At 35.6% G+C, this 18,991-nt stretch overlaps 2 protein-coding genes across 2 annotated transcripts; both read left to right on the plus strand.

Moving 5' to 3' along the window:
* The first annotated feature begins 2,009 nt into the window (after positions 1 to 2,009).
* LOC106356389 (two-component response regulator ARR1) lies at positions 2,010 to 3,066 on the plus strand. The gene is made up of 3 exons (XM_013796149.3): positions 2,010 to 2,248; positions 2,473 to 2,625; positions 2,716 to 3,066. Exons 1-3 carry the CDS (start codon positions 2,155 to 2,157, stop codon positions 2,934 to 2,936), a joined length of 468 nt encoding a protein of 155 aa, XP_013651603.1. The 5' UTR covers positions 2,010 to 2,154; the 3' UTR covers positions 2,937 to 3,066.
* Positions 3,067 to 14,039: 10,973 nt separating this feature from the next.
* Positions 14,040 to 17,349, plus strand: LOC106358152 (probable polygalacturonase). Its single transcript, XM_013797903.3, has 5 exons — positions 14,040 to 14,254; positions 14,707 to 15,024; positions 15,106 to 15,211; positions 15,340 to 15,585; positions 16,477 to 17,349. The coding sequence occupies exons 1-5, from the start codon at positions 14,243 to 14,245 to the stop codon at positions 17,145 to 17,147; spliced, it is 1,353 nt and encodes a 450-aa protein (XP_013653357.1). The 5' UTR covers positions 14,040 to 14,242; the 3' UTR covers positions 17,148 to 17,349.
* The last annotated feature ends 1,642 nt before the right edge of the window (positions 17,350 to 18,991 follow it).

The raw sequence follows: 18,991 nt of genomic DNA on the forward strand, positions 1-18,991 counted from the left end.
TTATTATGTTTTAAAAATTGATAGACACATATCTATTATAATATATACCAATTTAGAATTGAAAAAAAAAATTTATATAAAAATAAATGAAAACAAAAATCCGCGCAAGATCTAGTAAAACAATTATAATAGACGTTACAAAAATGTTTGTTGGACTTTTTCAGTTTTCAAAAATTATACATACAGTGGGCCAAGATCATGTCAATGAGAAGAATGAGGGTGTTGAGGCGTTTCCTTGTCAAGTAACGTGAGATCAACAAGATTAACAAGCACATGTACCACGACATGTATATGAAAGTGAAGTGTAATGTAATGTGTTCAAGAACAACTGTGTGCTTATGGAGAGTATCCACAAGTCCAAGGCTGAGAAGGCGAGAGAGACAACACACTCTGGCCAGTTTGAGTCCAAGGGTTCTAAGAACAAAGCTAATATGGAAAGAAAGTCTTCCAGAAGAAACTCACTTGCAGTTACCGACTTACCGTTTGAGTTTGAATACATCGTAACAGTGGTTTTTAAGCTGCATGAATGTAATAGAACTATAGAAGGAAAAAAGACTCCGAACCTAGTAACTTGTTTGAAAAGACACACAAAACTGTGGTTCAGCAAAGCTGGCTGCATCATTCTAGTCTTTTGGTTTCTGGTATTTTGATAGCACTTTCGTTCATCTTTCGCCTTCTCAACAGATTCTTTACCATCTGAGTCCTTTGTTTCAGACAATGTCTCTGGCTTATCCTGAAAGTGAATGGTAAAGACAGACAGGTTATACATCCAATTCCACAAGAAAGAAAAATGATAGCATTTTAGTTAAGTAGATAGTAGGGGTTATATAAGCATAGCATTAAGCACAGTGATGGAACATACAGATCAAGAGAGGGCAAATCATCATTACTGAAATACCGTGAAGAATTTGGATAAAGTAGCTGCAATAGTGGTCTCCTACCATTCTGCACATACAATTGTGGAGTCATACGTTAAGAAAAAAAAAAACAAATACTGGAAGAACTCAACATTTTAGTCACATATAGCCTAAAGAAATCAAAGAGGAGAAGTCTAGATTGAAGAAATGACACTAAGTACATTAAAACTTTATCTTATAGTGCTTTTCAATATAAACGTACACAAACCTATTCTAACTAGATTCTTTAAGGTGCCTCCAGCACACGAACAATAATCTGCACAAGGTTGAAGAAGTTTCAGAAGGATCAGAAGACACGTGTATAGAATCCACCAATTTATTATTTGGTTCAGGGAAACCAAATTGGTCACTAGCTAGCTTTTTGTCATCAATTAGAAAGAAAATACATGCAAGCACACACAGTAGTCAAGGTATTATCTGAAAAACCAATATAAGTCAACAGCCAAGTAGTATAAGTGGCAAACAAAACTCCAAGAGAAAATAATTAAAGGTTTTTTTACCATACTTCCAAAGTGATCTGTAGCCATCTTTAAAACATGGCTTCTTTGATCATCCTCTCTCATTGCTTAGATAATCTTCTTTCTCTCCTGCAAAGAATATGATTTAGAACGTTATATATGGAAACTCCACCTTCAGTTCCTTAAACTAAATGCCACAATAGATGTCACACATGGAATCTGTTTATAAAGATTGTTTCAATATTTACAATAATATCTCAAACTACAGATGCAACCATTCAAACGTACAAAGCGTGAGGAGTGAATCACTTGTTGTATTATGAGCTGACGACTAGAAGAAAAAGGATCAACTAATACAACAAACAATTATAGAATGTACCTTAGCAGCTTCCCTGTTTGAACTTGGCCAGAAATTAAAATACAGTCTAATAGACCGAGAAAATTTAACTTGTAAAAATCGAAAAGAAAAAGAAAGAAAAAGGATCTAAATTGAAAATAAATAAATGTAGAGAAAGAAGAAAAGTCAAAGGCATCTGAAGTCCTCATTTACAAAGAAGAAAATATAATTTGTACCACCATTTTCTTCTGTTTCACATTTAAATTGTAAGATTAGCTTTACTTTATTTTCTTTTCTTTTTTTTGCATAAAATTAACTTTACTTTCTTTCGTTAAAATAACCGATGGATGGAGACAAAGCCATGTTTTCTTCAACTTCTTAATTAAGTCTCACCTCACCAACCCTGCCTCTCTCTTTCTACGCTTGTGAGTCGGTGGTGGAGATGTTTTCGTCGGGTCTTCGAGTTCTAGTGGTTGATGATGACCCGACTTGTCTTACAATCTTAGAGAGGATGCTCAGGGCTTGTAGTTACGAAGGTTCGAAAATCAAAGATAAGATCTTTGTTTTTTTTTTGGTAAAATGTTAAATAAGATAAGATCTTTGTTTTGTCTCGGTTTAGTAATTTTATGATGTTGTTGAGCTTTGACTTGAGTGTTTGGTTTTTAACTGTCAATCCAAAAGGAAGATCCTAGTTAGTTAGTTAGGAGACTCAAAACAGTTCTGTCTTAACTTGATTTGATGAATCTCTCTCTGTTTTTAGTAACGAAATGCAACAGAGCGGAGATGGCATTGTCTCTGCTCCGGAAGAACAAACATGGATTCGATATTGTCATCAGCGACGTTCACATGCCTGACATGGACGGCTTCGAGCTTCTTGAACATATCGGTCTTGAGATGGACTTGCCTGTTATCAGTACGTGTTGTTTTATATCTCTTTTTTAAGTTTGAATCTTTTTGTTCTAACAAGGATCTATTTTTTTCGTGAAATTTGTTTTAAACTCAGTGATGTCTGCGGATAATTCAAAGAGTGTGGTTCTAAAGGCAGTAATGTACGGTGCGGTTGATTATCTTATCAAACCTGTGCGCATAGAGGCACTTCAGAACATATGGCAGCACGTGGTTAGGAAGAGGAGGAGCGTACCTGAACATTCTGGCGGGGAAGACGCAGCGGATGACAACTCTTCCACTGTTAATGGAGGGAAGAAGTGGAGGAGCATGTTATGAACAAAAACTCTAGATCGCTCGATAATAACACACGCAGTACGTAGTACACTGTATCTAGTGATTCTCTCCACAATACAATGTATCTGACACACTTTTAAGCTAATCAATCACTAAACTCTCTTCTCTTCAAGTCTTGACCATGGAAGACTCTTTCTTTTCAAGTCTTTGTTTCTTTCATATCTGCTCTCTGTCTCTTCTTCATTCTTCTTAATTTTACTCTTTTTAAACCCTAATAAGTTAATAATGTTATAAAAAGAACTGGAATTTTATTGTATCGCGGGAATTTAAATAAAGGGAAAATTTATACCCGTAGAATTAATAACACTGATAGAAAGAGTTTATTAAAGAGAGAAGAGAAGGTTGAGGTGTGTTTTATAAACGATCGAAACGATCGTTTATATAGAAGAAAAATTCACTGTGCAAATAGTACAGCGGGCCCCACATCTTTTTTATATATTCAAACATTACGGCTGGCTGTCTTTCATAACACTCCCCCTTGGGGATCGGTGTCACTATCCGCTCTCGCTTAACGTCTTTGTTGCCTCGTTAAAAACCTTTCCAGGAAAACCCAATGGGAAAAACCATAGTAAGGTAAAAAGAGTACAACTACGTAAGCTCCCCCTCGAATGAACAGTCATAGATCCTTCTGATAGCGCATCCCAATGTTGTGGATGTGTTTTCTGAATACCGAGGTAGGGAGTGATTTTGTGAAGAGGTCGGCTGCATTGTCGCATGATCGAACATATCTTACTTCAATCTCTTTATTCTTCTCGAGCTCTTGAGTGTATGAGAAGAACTTCGGAGGTATATGTTTGGTTCTATCGCTTTTGATATATCCTTCCTTCGTTTGAGCAACACATGCCGCGTTATCTTCATATAGAATAGTTGGCTCCGTATTTTCGTCAATCCCACTGCTTGAACAGATGTGTCGGCTTATTGATCTTAGCCATACACATTCTCTACTTGCTTCATGGAGTGCAATGATCTCAGCGTGATTTGAAGAAGTAGCAACAAGTGTCTGCTTCTGAGAACGCCAAGATATGGCGGTGCCTCCAATTGTAAAAACATATCCTGTCTGGGATCGAGCTTTGTGTGGATCTGACAAATAACCTGCATCTGCAAAACCAATCATTTGACCTTTTGAACTTTTAGGATAAAACAAGCCTAAATCAGTTGTTCCTTGAAGGTAACGAAAGACATGTTTAATTCCATTCCAATGTCTTCGCGTAGGAGACGAACTGAATCTCGCTAAAAGATTAACGGCAAAAGATATGTCAGGTCGAGTACAATTTGCAAGATACATAAGAGCTCCAATTGCACTTAAGTATGGAGTTTCAGGACCAAGTATTTCTTCATTTTCCTCAGATGGTCGAAACGGATCATTTTCAACATTAAGTGATCTAACGACCATCGGGGTGCTAAGAGGAGTTGCTTTATCCATGTTAAAGCGTTTCAATACTCGTTTGGTATATGTAGACTGGTGTACAAATATACCCTTTCGAGAATGCTCAATTTGTAATCCTAGACAATATTTTGTCTGGCCGAGATCTTTCATCTCAAATTCTCCTTTCAGATAGTTTGATGCCTTTTGGATTTCGTTTTGAGTTCCAATAATATTAAGATCATCAACGTACACCGCGATTATCACAAATCCGGATGTTGTTTTCTTTATGAAAACACAAGGGCATATAGGATCATTCGTGTATCCTTCTTTTGTTAAGTGTTCGCTGAGACGATTATACCACATTCGTCCAGATTGTTTTAACCCATATAATGATCTTTGCAATTTTATTGCACATAACTCTTTAGGTTTGGAACTTAACGTTTCTGGCATTTTAAATCCATCTGGGATTCTCATATAGATATCAGTATCTAATGATCCATATAAATATGCCGTAACGACATCCATGAGACGCATTTCTAAATTTTCATTGGCCGCTAGGCTCATCAGGAATCTAAATGTGATTGCGTCCATGACAGGAGAATAAGTTTCCTCATAATCAATTCCTGGCCTTTGAGAGAAACCTTGGGCTACGAGACGAGCTTTGTATCTTGTAATCTCGTTTTTCTCATTTCTTTTTCGGACAAACACCCATTTGTACCCAACTGGTTTTACATCTTTGGGTGTGAGCACAATAGGTCCGAATACATTTCGTTTGTTAAGCGAATCTAATTCGACTTGAATTGCATCTTTCCATTTTATCCAGTCATGTCTCTTTTGACATTCATATACAGACTTTGGTTCTGGATCTTCGTTTTCTTCATTTATTTCCTTTGCTAAAAGGTATGAGAAAACGTCATCAATATCATCCATCTCATTTCGTTTCCATATCTTTCCATTATGGATGTAATTGATAGAAATCTCATGATTTCCTTCAGATTCAAGATGCTTTATATTGTCATTAGATTCACAATTTTCTTCGTCCAAAATATTTTCTGTTATTTTGGGAGTATCATGCTTTTCACATTCCTTACGTTTTCTAGGAAGTTTATCCTTTGAACCAATAGGTCTACCGCGCTTTAAACGTGTTCCTGATTCACGTGTATCAACTGCCGTTCCACCATTTTGTGGTATTTCAATACGAGCAGGAGTATTTGCAGCGGGTATATGTGATTTAGTTACCATTTTGGTATCAGCAAATGCATCAGGTAGCTGATTTGCTATATTTTGTAAATGCATGATACGTCGAACTTCTAGTTCTGACTGTTTCGTAGGAGGATCAAGGTGTAATAACGATGGTACACTCCATTTGATCTCTTTTCCTACTTGTTTATTGTCTCCCCCTAGAGTTGGGAATTCTTTCTCATTGAAATGACAATCGGCAAATCGTGCCGTAAACACATCACCAGTTTGTGGTTCTAGGTATCTTATTATTGATGGAGAATCATAGCCAATATATATTCCCAACCGTCTTTGCGGTCCCATCTTTGTACGTTGTGGTGGTGCTATTGGAATATAAACCGCACAACCAAAGATTTTTAGATGAGAGATATTTGGTTCTTTTCCAAATGCTAACTGTAATGGGGAATATCTATGGTATGCACTTGGTCTTATCCGAATTAGTGCTTCTGCATGCAAAATAGCATGTCCCCATACAGAGGTTGGGAGTTTTGATCTCATGATCAATGGCCTTGCAATTAGTTGCAGCCGTTTAATTAATGATTCTGCCAAACCATTTTGTGTATGAACATGAGCAACAGAATGCTCTACTTCAATCCCTGATACCATACAATAATCATTAAAAGCTTGGGATGTGAATTCACCAGCGTTATCTAATCTAACTCTTTTAATTGGATAATCTGAGAACTGTGCTCTTAATTTGATTATCTGAGTTAGAAATCTCGCAAATGCCATATTTCGAGATGATAACAAACAAACATGTGACCATCTACTCGATGCATCGATTAATACCATAAAGTAGTAGAATGGTCCACACGGTGGATGTATTGGTCCACAAATATCACCTTGGATTCTTTCCAAAAACTTTGGTGATTCTTTGTCAACTTTGGTTGGTGATGGTCTTATGATTAATTTCCCAAGAGCACACGCATCACATGTCATTTTATTACTTTGGTATATATCTTGGGTTTTTATTGAATGACCATGTGAGCTTTCAATGATTTTTCGCATCATTGTAGTGCCTGGATGACCAAGGCGATCATGCCATAATGTAACATCTTCTGGATTTCTTTTTATCACAAGATGTGATTCTATAGCATCAATATAAGTGTGATGCAATCCAGAAGGAAGTTCTGGAAATTTTTCCAGTACAAGGCCTTTGCCTGATTTTTCAGAAGTTATATACAAATACTTCTTTCCATTCTCAGTTGCAGACTGAGTGTTATACCCTTGACGGTATATATCTTTGAAACTCAACAAATTTCTCTTAGAATTTGGAGAATATAAGGCATTATCTATGGAAAACTTTGTTCCATTAGGCAACATAAAGTTCGCCTTGCCAATTCCTTCGATCAGGTCTGTAGGACCTGATATTGTGTTTATAGTCATTTTTACTGACTTTAAAGTAGAGAAATATCTCTTATCCTTCAGTATAGTGTGCGTTGTGCCACTATCTGGTATGCAAACTTCTCTACCAATTTGTTTAGTTGTTGTTCCATTTGCTTTCTTATCCATTTCTGTAACACACAGTTAATATCAATAAAGAAAATAAACTTTCATAAGTAAACATATTATGCATCAATAACAAGTACACAATAATTATACATTAGATATTTTGAAATACAACATTATTTTGAAAGTGAAATACATAATATTTTATGGCATCACTAGGCATTATTAAGCTTGATCAGTACAAGCACTTCAATTATTTTGATGAGTGGCCTCGTCGAAATCTCCCATAAAGTCAGAGGATTCGAGGTATGTCGATGTTGTACCCACAAGGTGTTCATTGAGATTTACTTCCTTTGCCTTGCCTTTAATAGATTCTTGGTACAATTGGCATAGATGCCGAGGAGTTCGACATACTTGAGACCAGTGTCCCTTCGATCCACATCTGTAACAGACGTTCTCATTTTTATGAGTAGGGTTTTCTTGGGTTTCTTTTCCTTTTACCCGATCAGATCGATTCCATGTGTTGGATCCCCTTCCTCTTGGGTTGTTACTCCTTTCATGGTTGCGGTTAAATCGATAACCACGACCACGACCAAAACCACGATTGTGACCACGGCCACGACCACGCCCACGATAGGAATAATTTCCTTTTTCCGGATTTTTTATATCCGTTGCATTTACCTCAGGAAATGCTTTGGTTCCCGTGGGTCGGGCATTGTGGTTTTTAATGAGGAGTTCATTATTTCTCTCCGCTATTATAAGCGCCACAGCGAGTTCAGAGAACCTCGTATACCCACAATTTCTATATTGTTCTTGTAGAACATAATGATTTTTGTGGAACGTTTGGTAAGTTTTCTCGAGCATTTCTGCTTCCGAGACAGGCTTACCGCAATAATCTAATTGCGCCGCTATTCTCAATATAGCGGAATTGTACGTTTCCACTTTTTCAAAATCTTGAAATCGTAGATTTTTCCACTCATCGAGTGCATGGGGGAGAGTAATTTTCTTTTGGTTATCAAACCTCTCCTTCAGAGCTTTCCAAAGATCTAAGGGATCTTTGGTTCTCGCATAATCATGCGTAAGATTTTCATCTAGATGCCTTCTCAGAAATATCACGGCCTTAGCCTTTTCATGAGAGGTTGATATATTGCCTTCTTTATTGTTTCGAGTATTTTCTCGGAATCTAGATGAAGCTCCATGTTTGTAACCCATGCCGTGTAGTTTGTCCCAGTTACTTCCAATGCCGGAAACTGAAGTTTCTCGATTTTTGCCATTTGTATTTCTAAAGTACATAAATAAAAATTATTAGAATATTATTGATATTAAAAGGAACCGTTTACATTAATCATGCAAGCAATTACAAGGAGAAGCGATGTAAAGAAAATTAAACCGATATTCATCTTAAATTCACTCGGAGTAAATTCTCCAACGAATAAACCATAAATAGAAACACAAATAAAAATGGCACATAAAAACAAAAGTGCGCGAATCATCTTTCTTGAAATGAAAAATCGGAGGAGAGCGATTTGAATTTTTGAGAGAAGATGAAATGTTTTGGATGAGAAAATGGAGTGAAAATGAGTTGTATTTATAGATGAAAATTACTGTTCATGACCGTTGGAGAAAGGGGAAATTTTGAAAAATTTCTTTGTGACCGTTGGGGTTAAATCGAGTGCACTAAAAATCAGTCTGAAAATATCGTATTAAACGGTCAATCAAATCTATAAAATTTCATAAAAGTAAAAATTATGGCAATGAAATATTTATGTTATGACAACAAATCATGCAACGGCTCAGCCGATCAATGCAGAGTAATAAATAAATTATACGGCGGCTCGGCCGACCAATTAATAATAAACAGAATATAAGGCGGCTCGGCCGACCAATAAATAATAAACAGAATATAAGGCGGCTCGGCCGACCAATAAATAATAAACAGAATATAAGGCGGCTCGGCCGACCAATAAATAATAAACAGAATATAAGGCGGCTCGGCCGACCAATAAATAAATTAAATTGCTAGTAAATAATATAGGCGGTATTCCGGCCATTATAACATGATATAAATAATAGTAGAGGCGGTATACAGACCATTATAACAGGGTATAAATGATACAAATAAATTTTACCGAATCGCAGAGTGATCGTGCTGATAACGTGTTATAAAAAGAACTGGAATTTTATTGTATCGCGGGAATTTAAATAAAGGGAAAATTTATACCCGTAAAATTAATAACACTGATAGAAAGAATTTATTAAAGAGAGAAGAGAAGGTTGAGGTGTGTTTTATAAACGATCGATCGTTTATATAGAAAAAGAATTCACTGTGCAAATAGTACAGCGGACCCCACATCTTTTTTATATATTCAAACATTACGGCTGACTGTCTTTCATAACAAATAACATACATATATCAATGTATAGACTTTTTTTTTGGTTCAACTGAAATGCATTTAATTAAAAATAGACTATTTTGACGTTTCCTCTTATTTTTTTCCCGGCGTATTTGAGTAGTACATATGACAGAAATTGAAGACGTGGATCAAATCCACTGGGCCAATCGTGGGCTTAACTTTTAGTCTGCTTCTTAATGTGTGATCAAGAAAATGGACTATATCAACAGCAAAAACATTGGTAGTTTGATATAATATGGATTAGAGAGTTTGTTCAGCTAGCGGTATGGAAATGCTTGCAACACACGTTTCTAAACAAGATCAACATTTATGTTTTGCTGTTTCTCCTTTCTTATAGTGAATGAAGTAGTAATTTTAAAAAGGATGATACATATTTACAACCTCAGGGTAATGTAATAATTTTTGGTGTGATTTAACTGATGATTATGTAATGTAATAATTTCTTTTAATCTATAGGTAAAAACAAAGTTGAAGGGTCGCTAGAGACGCACATAACTGGTTTAGCAATTAGCATTCTCTACAATATCCTCGCCTCTTCATGGGGCCGATGCTCTATATTCCCCCAAAAAAAAAGAGATGCTATTGAAGCTTTCGCGCGCGGAACTTAAGTTTTAGAAGGAAACATAAGCTCGATTCCATGTTTCATCCCTTTTAAACATAAGTATATATAGGGGTGGGCGTTCGGGTACCCACTCTGGTTCGGTTCGGATCTACTCGGGTTTCGGGTTTCGGGTTTTCGGGGTCAAAGATTTCACCCCCATTCGGGTATTTCTAAGTTTCGGTTCGGATTCGGTTCGGATGTTTGCGGGTTCGATTCGGGTTTGGATAACTCATTAAAATTATTTTAAAATTTTTAAAATTCATTATATACTTTAAATTTCTCAAAACCTATAAACAAAATAATATATTACATACAAATTTGAATAACATATGTCAAAATACCTAAACTTAACATATAATTTGATTTGGTTCGAATATTTGGATAGATAATCAATAGATATTTCAAGTATTTTTGGTGTTTTGAGTATATTCTAGCTATTTTAGACATTTACTTGTGACTATTTATATATATTTTCAAGTATTTTGGGCAATTTAAAAATATTTTATATATTTTGGATGTTTTTAATATACATTAAATCTAAAATATATTTATATAGGGGTATAGAAATCTATTTTGGATATATTCGGGTACCCGGAATACTTCGGTTCGGGTCAGATTCGGTTCGAGTTCTTTAAATACCAAAATTTCGAACCCGTTCGGATATTTAATCAATTTCGGATCGGGTTTGGTTAGGTTCTTCGGATTCGGATTTTTTGCCCAGCCCTAAATATATATGTGTGACCCCGGAACTTATGTTTTAGGTTAAAAGGAATGAATATGGAATCGATTTTTTTTTTTCCATCTGGTTTCATTAATAACATTGAAGGATACAAGGGTGGAATACAAAGCCAGCGGAACATAGGAACATCACTGGAAACTAAACCCAAGAAGGAGAACAAGAACCCAAACAACCGGGCTGCATACCAACATCTGGAACTTAAACTTGATACCTACACTCTTTGTGAGAAACCCAAAGGCAAACTACCATAGATTAAAGAACATAGACCAAATAGCCTATAACCAACCGGAATTCTTGCAACGAACAACACTGGTGACAACTTGAGCAGAAACCTCATCTGAACCTCATATATTGTTTAACATTATATTTTTAAAACAAAAAGTATTGTGGTTTGAGACGGGCTCAACCTTTATATTTCAGGTATACCTATTATTGCACGCTTTTGGCTGTCATCATTGTTAAAGTGACGACTGATGAGCATTAGTTAGCATGCAATTGGAGCATTGATTACTGATTACTGCTTGTTAAAAAAGTAGTCCAAGTGTTTTTAGTCTCTTTTCAAATCTCGCAGTTTCACAGAATCCCGTAATTATCATGGATATGGCCGTAATCAATGGCTAGTACGTAAGGAAAATCATAAATTATTCTCGCATGTCTTGAAACGATATTGTGTTCCAATTAACACGAGTAGTAGAGTAGAACAAAAGAGTTTGAGAAAGTGTGAAAACTAAGGAGTGGGGTCTCTGCCGCAACCACAAAAGGGATCCAAAGAAATTCACAACAGAGTCTATATCTCAACATATCTAAGCTAATCTATCAACCTCCTTCTCCGATACAAGGAACTACGTCCTTTTTTTGGCAAGAAGTTAGTAAAGACTGTTTTATTGTATGTTAGAATATGGTAGTCATCTTTACTCAAAACAGTTGAGCTAACTATCGTGTTGGTTTAGAGTTAGTTTGGTTCACCGAATTGTATTATGTTTGTTTCGGTGTGTCAAACATCTTTAGATTGAATAGCGGATATCCATTTTCTTTTTATTCAACATTTTAAACAAGAAGAATACTCTATTTTCCACATATTTATTCCAGAGAGGAGTCCGAGCATCATTACTACAGAAGTCCTCTGGTTTATGAATATAAGTGTTCATGTTGGTGTTGTTTGCGCAGCCTTTTCACAAACGGTCTTAAAACTGTTTAATCTATGCAGTGGATGAGTTTAATAGAGTGAAGTCATGGACAAGTCGTGGGAGATATTACGTCCAAGAAGGCAAAAGGGTGATATATAAATTAATTGATTATATTGTTAAATAAATACAAATTCATAATGAGTAGTTAAATAGCTCTCTGAACTTATTGATCAAGGGAAATCACATAGCATAATTATAGTGACCACACGACTAAAACTAAAATATAATCATTTTGTTTCTTAGATATTAACATAATTATAACCCGACATGAGTATATGACCCGCTCCGTTTCATAAGATTCCAACAAATATGAAAGAGACCATGTAACTAATTATAATTGATAACTTACACGAATATGATGAAGAAGCTATATATTGAGCTTCAACTTCTTAAAAGTTAAATCTACGTGGTTTAATTTGTACATACTAAAATAGCGTAAACGTCAAGGCCATTAATCCCGACACATGAAGATTCTCTATACGTTTTATATAACTAATAAGCTATATTACATAGGTATGTCAATTCAAATCAGTTAAGAAAATAAAATAATACTAACATACTGTTCGTGATATCTATTCACAATGCATATTGACTATAATCATTACTCTATCTTCAATGAGATGTCATAGTCAACAGAAAATCAAATCATATCTTAGTAATTTCAACAATCATATGCACTTAGTTGAATTCTCCACATTAATTTGGTCTGCCCATCGATTTTTGTTTGCTCAAAATAATAATGATAAGTGTATTTGATTTGATATTGCGCAAATGTATCAAAAATAAATTAGAAATAGGTGTGAAAAATCAAATGTGTGAAAGCAGCATTAGCATATGTGGTTATGCAAAATGTTCTGTCAAAAAGCCAGGCTGGCATTTCCCATCCGATGATTGCTTGTGGGTCCCGTTTTCTTCACTGCCTAAAGCACATGTGCTACTGCTTATGTGTCCTCTTTACATCTACACTTAATCGTACTAATTTGTTTTTAATAAACCTAAATGTTCTTCTTTTATGTATAAAACAAGATTGATTAGTCTGTAAGCCCACATCATCATGTTTACGAAATTAATAATTAGTGGTATAATATATTGCTAGACGAAAATAAATAAATAAATACTTCAATAGTACTTGCTTGATTTGCTTGTGTATATTCTTACATACTCTTCATGAGTAATCTTTGAAAAGTTAGATTAATGAGTTCTCGTTGCACCAAAAAAAGAGTTCTCTTATTATGTTATAAAACTATATATTACTATTATACTAACCCCTCTACCAAATTATATACTATTAATTACTCATTTTCTATATAGTAAATCCAAACGGCTGCTTGCTCCAATCAAAGCAGACCACATGAACTCCATCTGTCATTTTACACATCATATTCTACTTCTCTTCTCTTGGCTCTCTCTATCTACTGATTAAATCCTCTAATCTTAGTTTTCAAAAGTTAATTTTAGTTGTTTTTATAACCAGTTAATGGTGGTTTTATACTTAAATAAATAACCCTGTAATCAGTATTTTAATTTCATAGCATTTTATGATTTGTATAGCCACTAGCACATAGCAATATCGAGACAAACCAGTAATGGTACATATTCAATTGTACTAACTATTCTTAATTTTTTCAACTAGATTTAGACTTATAGCTATTCAGATTGTAGAATAGTCGTGTCGGCAAGATATGCTGGTCCAGTCGTTGAAGACAAAAACTTAGATTATGGATTTGCATAAGTAATTAATTAAATTATATTTATATTATAACAAGTAGGATTAATAGTTGATAGACGAAAACAGATGCGAGCCAAATTCACGTATAAACATAATATAAATATTTTTTTATTAAAAATGTGGATCACTGAAGGAACAAGCATATGGATTACTTACTGATAAGTAATAAACTCTCCTGTAAACGATTTAATTAGCTTCTTCATCGGTTGAATTTAAGCTATTATCAATCAAGCTATTTGCAGTGAATAATCATGTGTATGTCTCACTAATTAATTTTTGTTTAGGGAGAGAATGCTGAAATGTCGCTCCAAGATCTGAGTGAATTATAGTACTATATGGTCCTTTAATGTTAAAATTAATGTTTAAATATCCGGATCAAAACAAAATCGATGACAGTAATGATTATTATTAATAGTATTGATTTGATAGCAATTCCAACAAACAGTGCGTTAAACAAATAATAACACATGTAGTTGCCATCGGACTCTCTTGCTTCTTCATTTCCTCCTTTCTTTCTGTCCTCACGACGATTCTCCTTCCTCAGGAACTTAAGTTTCTGAGTTCATGAAGATGCCAGTAAGTACGTTTCTCCCTTTTTATTCAGTCCTTTTGTTTTAATTGCCGTCTGCAATTCCAAAGTATGAAATTTTGTAGATGAATCTCTTATGTGTTCTAGTTTTAAGTCTATGATTCTCTCACTTGCTTCTGTTGTTTGTTCCAACTCTTGCAAACATCAGCTCTGTGTTATCCGTTTGAGAATAGGACATCTCTCAGCAGAGCAAAATCTAGCAATCTCTGTTAGATTTTCGATTTTTTCCTCTGTTTTGTACTTACGTGTTCTGTTTCTACCTTCTTGGATCTTCACATCAGTTCTTGTCTGAATGAAAAATCATATGAAATTTTCAGATAGAATTTTAGTTTTCGGAAATTCCTATGTTGACATCAAGGAAGGAAGAGAGTTAATGTTATTTATTAGTCAGCTATCAAAAAAACTCAATTTCCAGGATTTTTTTTGTTTTGTTATGCAGGTGGCATTGGTCTGGCTACTGGCATTCACCAATATATTATTGATCAGAGGAGAAAGCAATGATGCCATATGCAAGGATCATTTCAAGTTAGACCCTAGACCTCACAGCGTTTCCATCCTCGAGTTTGGAGCCGTTGGAGACGGCAATTATCTGAACACGCTTGCTTTCCAGAACGCTATTTTCTACCTCAAGTCCTTCGCAGATAAAGGCGGTGCTCAGCTTTACGTCCCACCAGGGAAATGGCTCACGGGAAGCTTCAATCTCACCAGCCATCTCACTCTCTTCTTGGAGAAAGGAGCAACCATTCTTGCATCGCCGGTATGATATTGGTTTAAAGTTTCTTTTGTACATAGCCTTGGTTAATATGGTAACATTGTTGTTTCTCTTTAACGTGGCTAGGACCAATCGCACTGGGACACTGTCAGTTCTCTACCGTCATATGGTCGTGGAAAGAGGTACAGAAGTTTGATCAACGGAGACAATCTACTAGACGTAGTCATCACCGGTAAATAACAAATAAATGTCTTAACATTTTACCAAAAAATAATAATAATAATAATAACTGTCCACACCATCATGACCAAAGTGTCTGACCTGACGACATTGAGACTTGAACTTTTATATATATGGCAGGTGATAACGGAACATTTGATGGTCAGGGTGCAGTTTGGTGGGAGTGGTTTGAGTCGGGAACCTTGAACTATAGCCGACCTCATATCATCGAATTAGTCTCATCCAAAAACATCCTTATATCCAATCTAACCTTCTTGAACGCACCTTCTGTCAACATACACCCTGTTTATTGCAGTCATGTTCATATCCGAAAAGTTTTGATCGAAACAACCGTTGATTCTCCGTACGTTCTTGGAGTTGTCCCAGGTACGAAACCATTTCGTCATGTTTTAGCCCTGGGCATTTCGGGTATCGGTTCGGGTATTTAGGGTTTCAGGTAGTTCGGGTAAGGGGCTAGAGGATCCATTTACTATCTGACCTATTTTCGGTCTAGTTCGGTTCATATAGTTTCGGGTTTAGTTCGGTTCGGATAGTAAAACTAGGAACTGGAAAAAAATCGGTTCTCATTTGGTTCCGGTTCGGGTTCGGGTAGTTCGGTAAAATATCAATTATTTAGGATAAAATATCAAATAATTATGATGATTTTAGATTAAAAAATTGGATATTTCGGATTCCTTTGAATATTTCGGATTACTTTCGATATTTCGGATAAAACTATCCAGATACTTTCGGATAGTTCGGATACTTTATAATAGTTTAGGTATCTTCGAATATTTTTGGATACTTTTAATAGATTTTTAAATTAAAAATATATATTTAGTTATGTTATATGTATATATTATATGTATATATAATTAATATTTTTATATATTCGAGTATCCGTTCGGTTTTCGGTTTGGTTCCGCTTTGGTTCGGTTATTTCGGATATAGAAATATAGGAACCGTTCGGATATTTAAAGGTGTCGGTACGGTTCCGGTTTTAGGTATTTCGGTTCGGTTCCAGTTCGGTTCTTATTTTTTTGCCCAGGCCTAGTAGCATTACTGTTCGTTAGCTAACCAAACGCAGTCTAGAGCATAGACAAAAAAAAACTGCTTAGGGCATTTCGATTTTATACGATAATTTTAGTTGTATATAGGTCATTATGTATGGAGAATAAGGACACAAAAGTTTATATATCTGAGCTTATGACATTATGGAAAATTTTAAAAATGTCAAACCCGCAGTAAATAATTTCTATAATGTTTTTTCTTGTGTAGATTCTTCGGACAATGTTTGTATCGAAGACTCAACCATCAACGTTGGCCACGATACGATCTCTCTCAAAAGTGGCTGGGACCAGTACGGTATAAACTACAACCGTCCAACCACCAACGTCCATATTCGTAACCTCAGCTTAAAATCTCCCACAGGCGCCGCCATCTCCTTCGGGAGCGAGATGTCAGGAGGAATCTCCGACGTGACCGTGGAGCTTCTCACCATACAAAGCTCACACGTAGGCGTAGCGTTCAGAACCACCAGAGGCAGAGGAGGGTATATACGTAATATCACAATCTCTGGCGTTATTCTCTCACGTGTAGACACAGCCATCGTAGCAGACGGACACACCGGGTCCCATGCGGATGATAAGTACGACCGGGACGCGCTCCCAGTCGTGACACATGTCCTCATGCGGAATTTTACCGGGGAAGGTATAGGATTGGCCGGGAAGTTCACCGGAATCGGAGAGTCTCCGTTCACGTCCATCTGTCTCTCGGATATTCATTTACAAACGAGTTCAGAATCTTGGGTATGCTCCAACGTCTCTGGATTCTCGGACGACGTAACGCCTGAGCCTTGTCAAGAGCTCATGAGTTCTCCCTCGTCTTGTTTCGCCGGTGGTGGGATATACGGTGGGGATACGGCGGCTCGGGCCTACTACAGTTGGTAAAAACCATATGGTGGAGTTTGGTTTACGATACGATTGAATTTTCAATTTTTTTTGTCAATAAAGTCATAAAATTTGTTGTTAGAGTGAGTAAGATAAAAGAAAATTACGTTTTTGTAAGTGGGGGAGTTTCAAGAAACAGAGTTTGTGTTTGTATTACGTACAGCTTCCATGTCTTCATTCTTAATGTAAGAAAATTCATGTTCTTGACCTGGAAGAGGGTTTGTCTTTCTGACGTGAATCGCAAGGCAACTTCCTATCAATAATCTATATTATTAAAACTAAAGTACATTTTAGTAATGTTTGGAAACATGGATAGTAGAATAAATGAAAATTGTTTGGAAACATGGATAGCAGATTAAATATTTTTTTTTATTTACACATTTAACCATTGCATTTACAATAAATTAACTACTTTCTTTTATATTTCTTTTTATTTACAGATTCTACCATTACATTTAAAATAAATTTAAATTAATTAATTATAATGATTGTTGTTTCTTTGTGGTGAAATTAAAAACACAAACTAATATATATATTATATATTATATAAAACAACTTTTAAGTACAATATTACCTTATTTAATTTAGTCAAATATAAAAATTTAGAGAGTTCAAATTTTCAAGAAAACAAAATATCATAAAATTAATAATAATTCATAGAAAACTAATGCAAACAATTATTATTTTTAGTATGATGTTTCATTTTAAAATAAATTAACAAAAACAACAACAGATAAATAGTATAATTACATCAAACTGCATCAATTTATAAAAAAAATTAATATAGTATTATGTACAAAATAAAAATATATTATTAAAAAATTATATTATAAAATAATATATTCTACTATATATGTAAATTACAAAACATAAAAAAATATATATGGATATTTTTAATAAAACCAACGATTTATGAGTTTACGTTGAAGACAAATTAAATCAAACACCCGCACGGGGGTGCGGATCAAGTTCTAGTCTTTGTTAAAACTTTCTTGTCGAATGTATCATTTAGATAATCATGTCAGGGTTGGAAATGCCGAGATCTTGAACCTGTCATTACAGTTCCGCTCTCAAAACCTCTGAATGTACATTAATCTCTTTGCACATACACACGTTTTAAACCCTAACGATTGACAAAGCGGTGACTCCAGTAAGATTTGGCCGCATATGAGCATGTCTTTGGTTCGTGTCGCACACGATCTTATTACATTATCTTGGCTTGTCTCCTGGACGATGGTCGGCATGACCACTGTCACATCCCGGTTCTCCCAAACCGGAATGGTTTTGTTTTTCTTGATTATTAACTTGATTTAGACCAAAGTCCATTAGTTTTTATCCTTCTTTTCTGGCCCGTGTAGTAAACCCTAAGGTTTCCTCTTCTTTTCCTATAAAAAGGAGTCTCGTCCTTCTCTTCTCTCCCATTAGAAATCAGAGCGAAGCCTTGCAGAGTTCCAGAGAGATCTGAAAATCCTAGCCGTCAAGGTTTCTCTTTTCTTCTCTCTCGTTCTCTCTCGCCTGCGTCTCTCTCTCTCTCTCTCCTTGGTGTTCGCCGTTTGCTGAAGGTTGGAGCCAAGCCGTTGGAGATCCCCGATGAACCGATCTAATTCTATGTCCAGATCTCTCCTTGTCTTCTTTCTAGATCTGGTCGCTGGTGAGGTAAGGAACCCTAGTTCTCGTTTCCTCCATCTCTTTGTTCTCTTTTATCTTGGATCTCTCATCCCGGATTCTTTGGTGGTAGCACCAATCCTTTTTGTTGTAGATCTGGTTCGTGGAAAGCCATAAGCTTCAGATCTGGTTCTACTCTCTTTTCCATTCTCAGATCTAAGGCCAAGGTGAGGGCTTGT

The sequence above is a fragment of the Brassica napus genome, chromosome C3 (assembly GCF_020379485.1).
Source record: "Brassica napus cultivar Da-Ae chromosome C3, Da-Ae, whole genome shotgun sequence".
In the NCBI taxonomy this organism is placed as follows: Eukaryota; Viridiplantae; Streptophyta; class Magnoliopsida; order Brassicales; family Brassicaceae; genus Brassica; species Brassica napus.

Bases quoted from the DNA above. Each gene is read 5' to 3' on its own strand.
- LOC106356389 (XM_013796149.3), top strand. From the start codon at position 2,155: ATGTTTTCGTCGGGTCTTCGAGTTCTAGTGGTTGATGATGACCCGACT. The intron at 2,249-2,472 runs GTTCGAAAATCA...CTCTGTTTTTAG, and splicing joins CAGGGCTTGTAGTTACGAAG to TAACGAAATGCAACAGAGCG. The intron at 2,626-2,715 runs GTACGTGTTGTT...TTTTAAACTCAG, and splicing joins GATGGACTTGCCTGTTATCA to TGATGTCTGCGGATAATTCA.
- LOC106358152 (XM_013797903.3), top strand. The intron at 15,212-15,339 runs GTAAATAACAAA...TATATATGGCAG, and splicing joins ACTAGACGTAGTCATCACCG to GTGATAACGGAACATTTGAT. The intron at 15,586-16,476 runs GTACGAAACCAT...TTTCTTGTGTAG, and splicing joins CGTTCTTGGAGTTGTCCCAG to ATTCTTCGGACAATGTTTGT.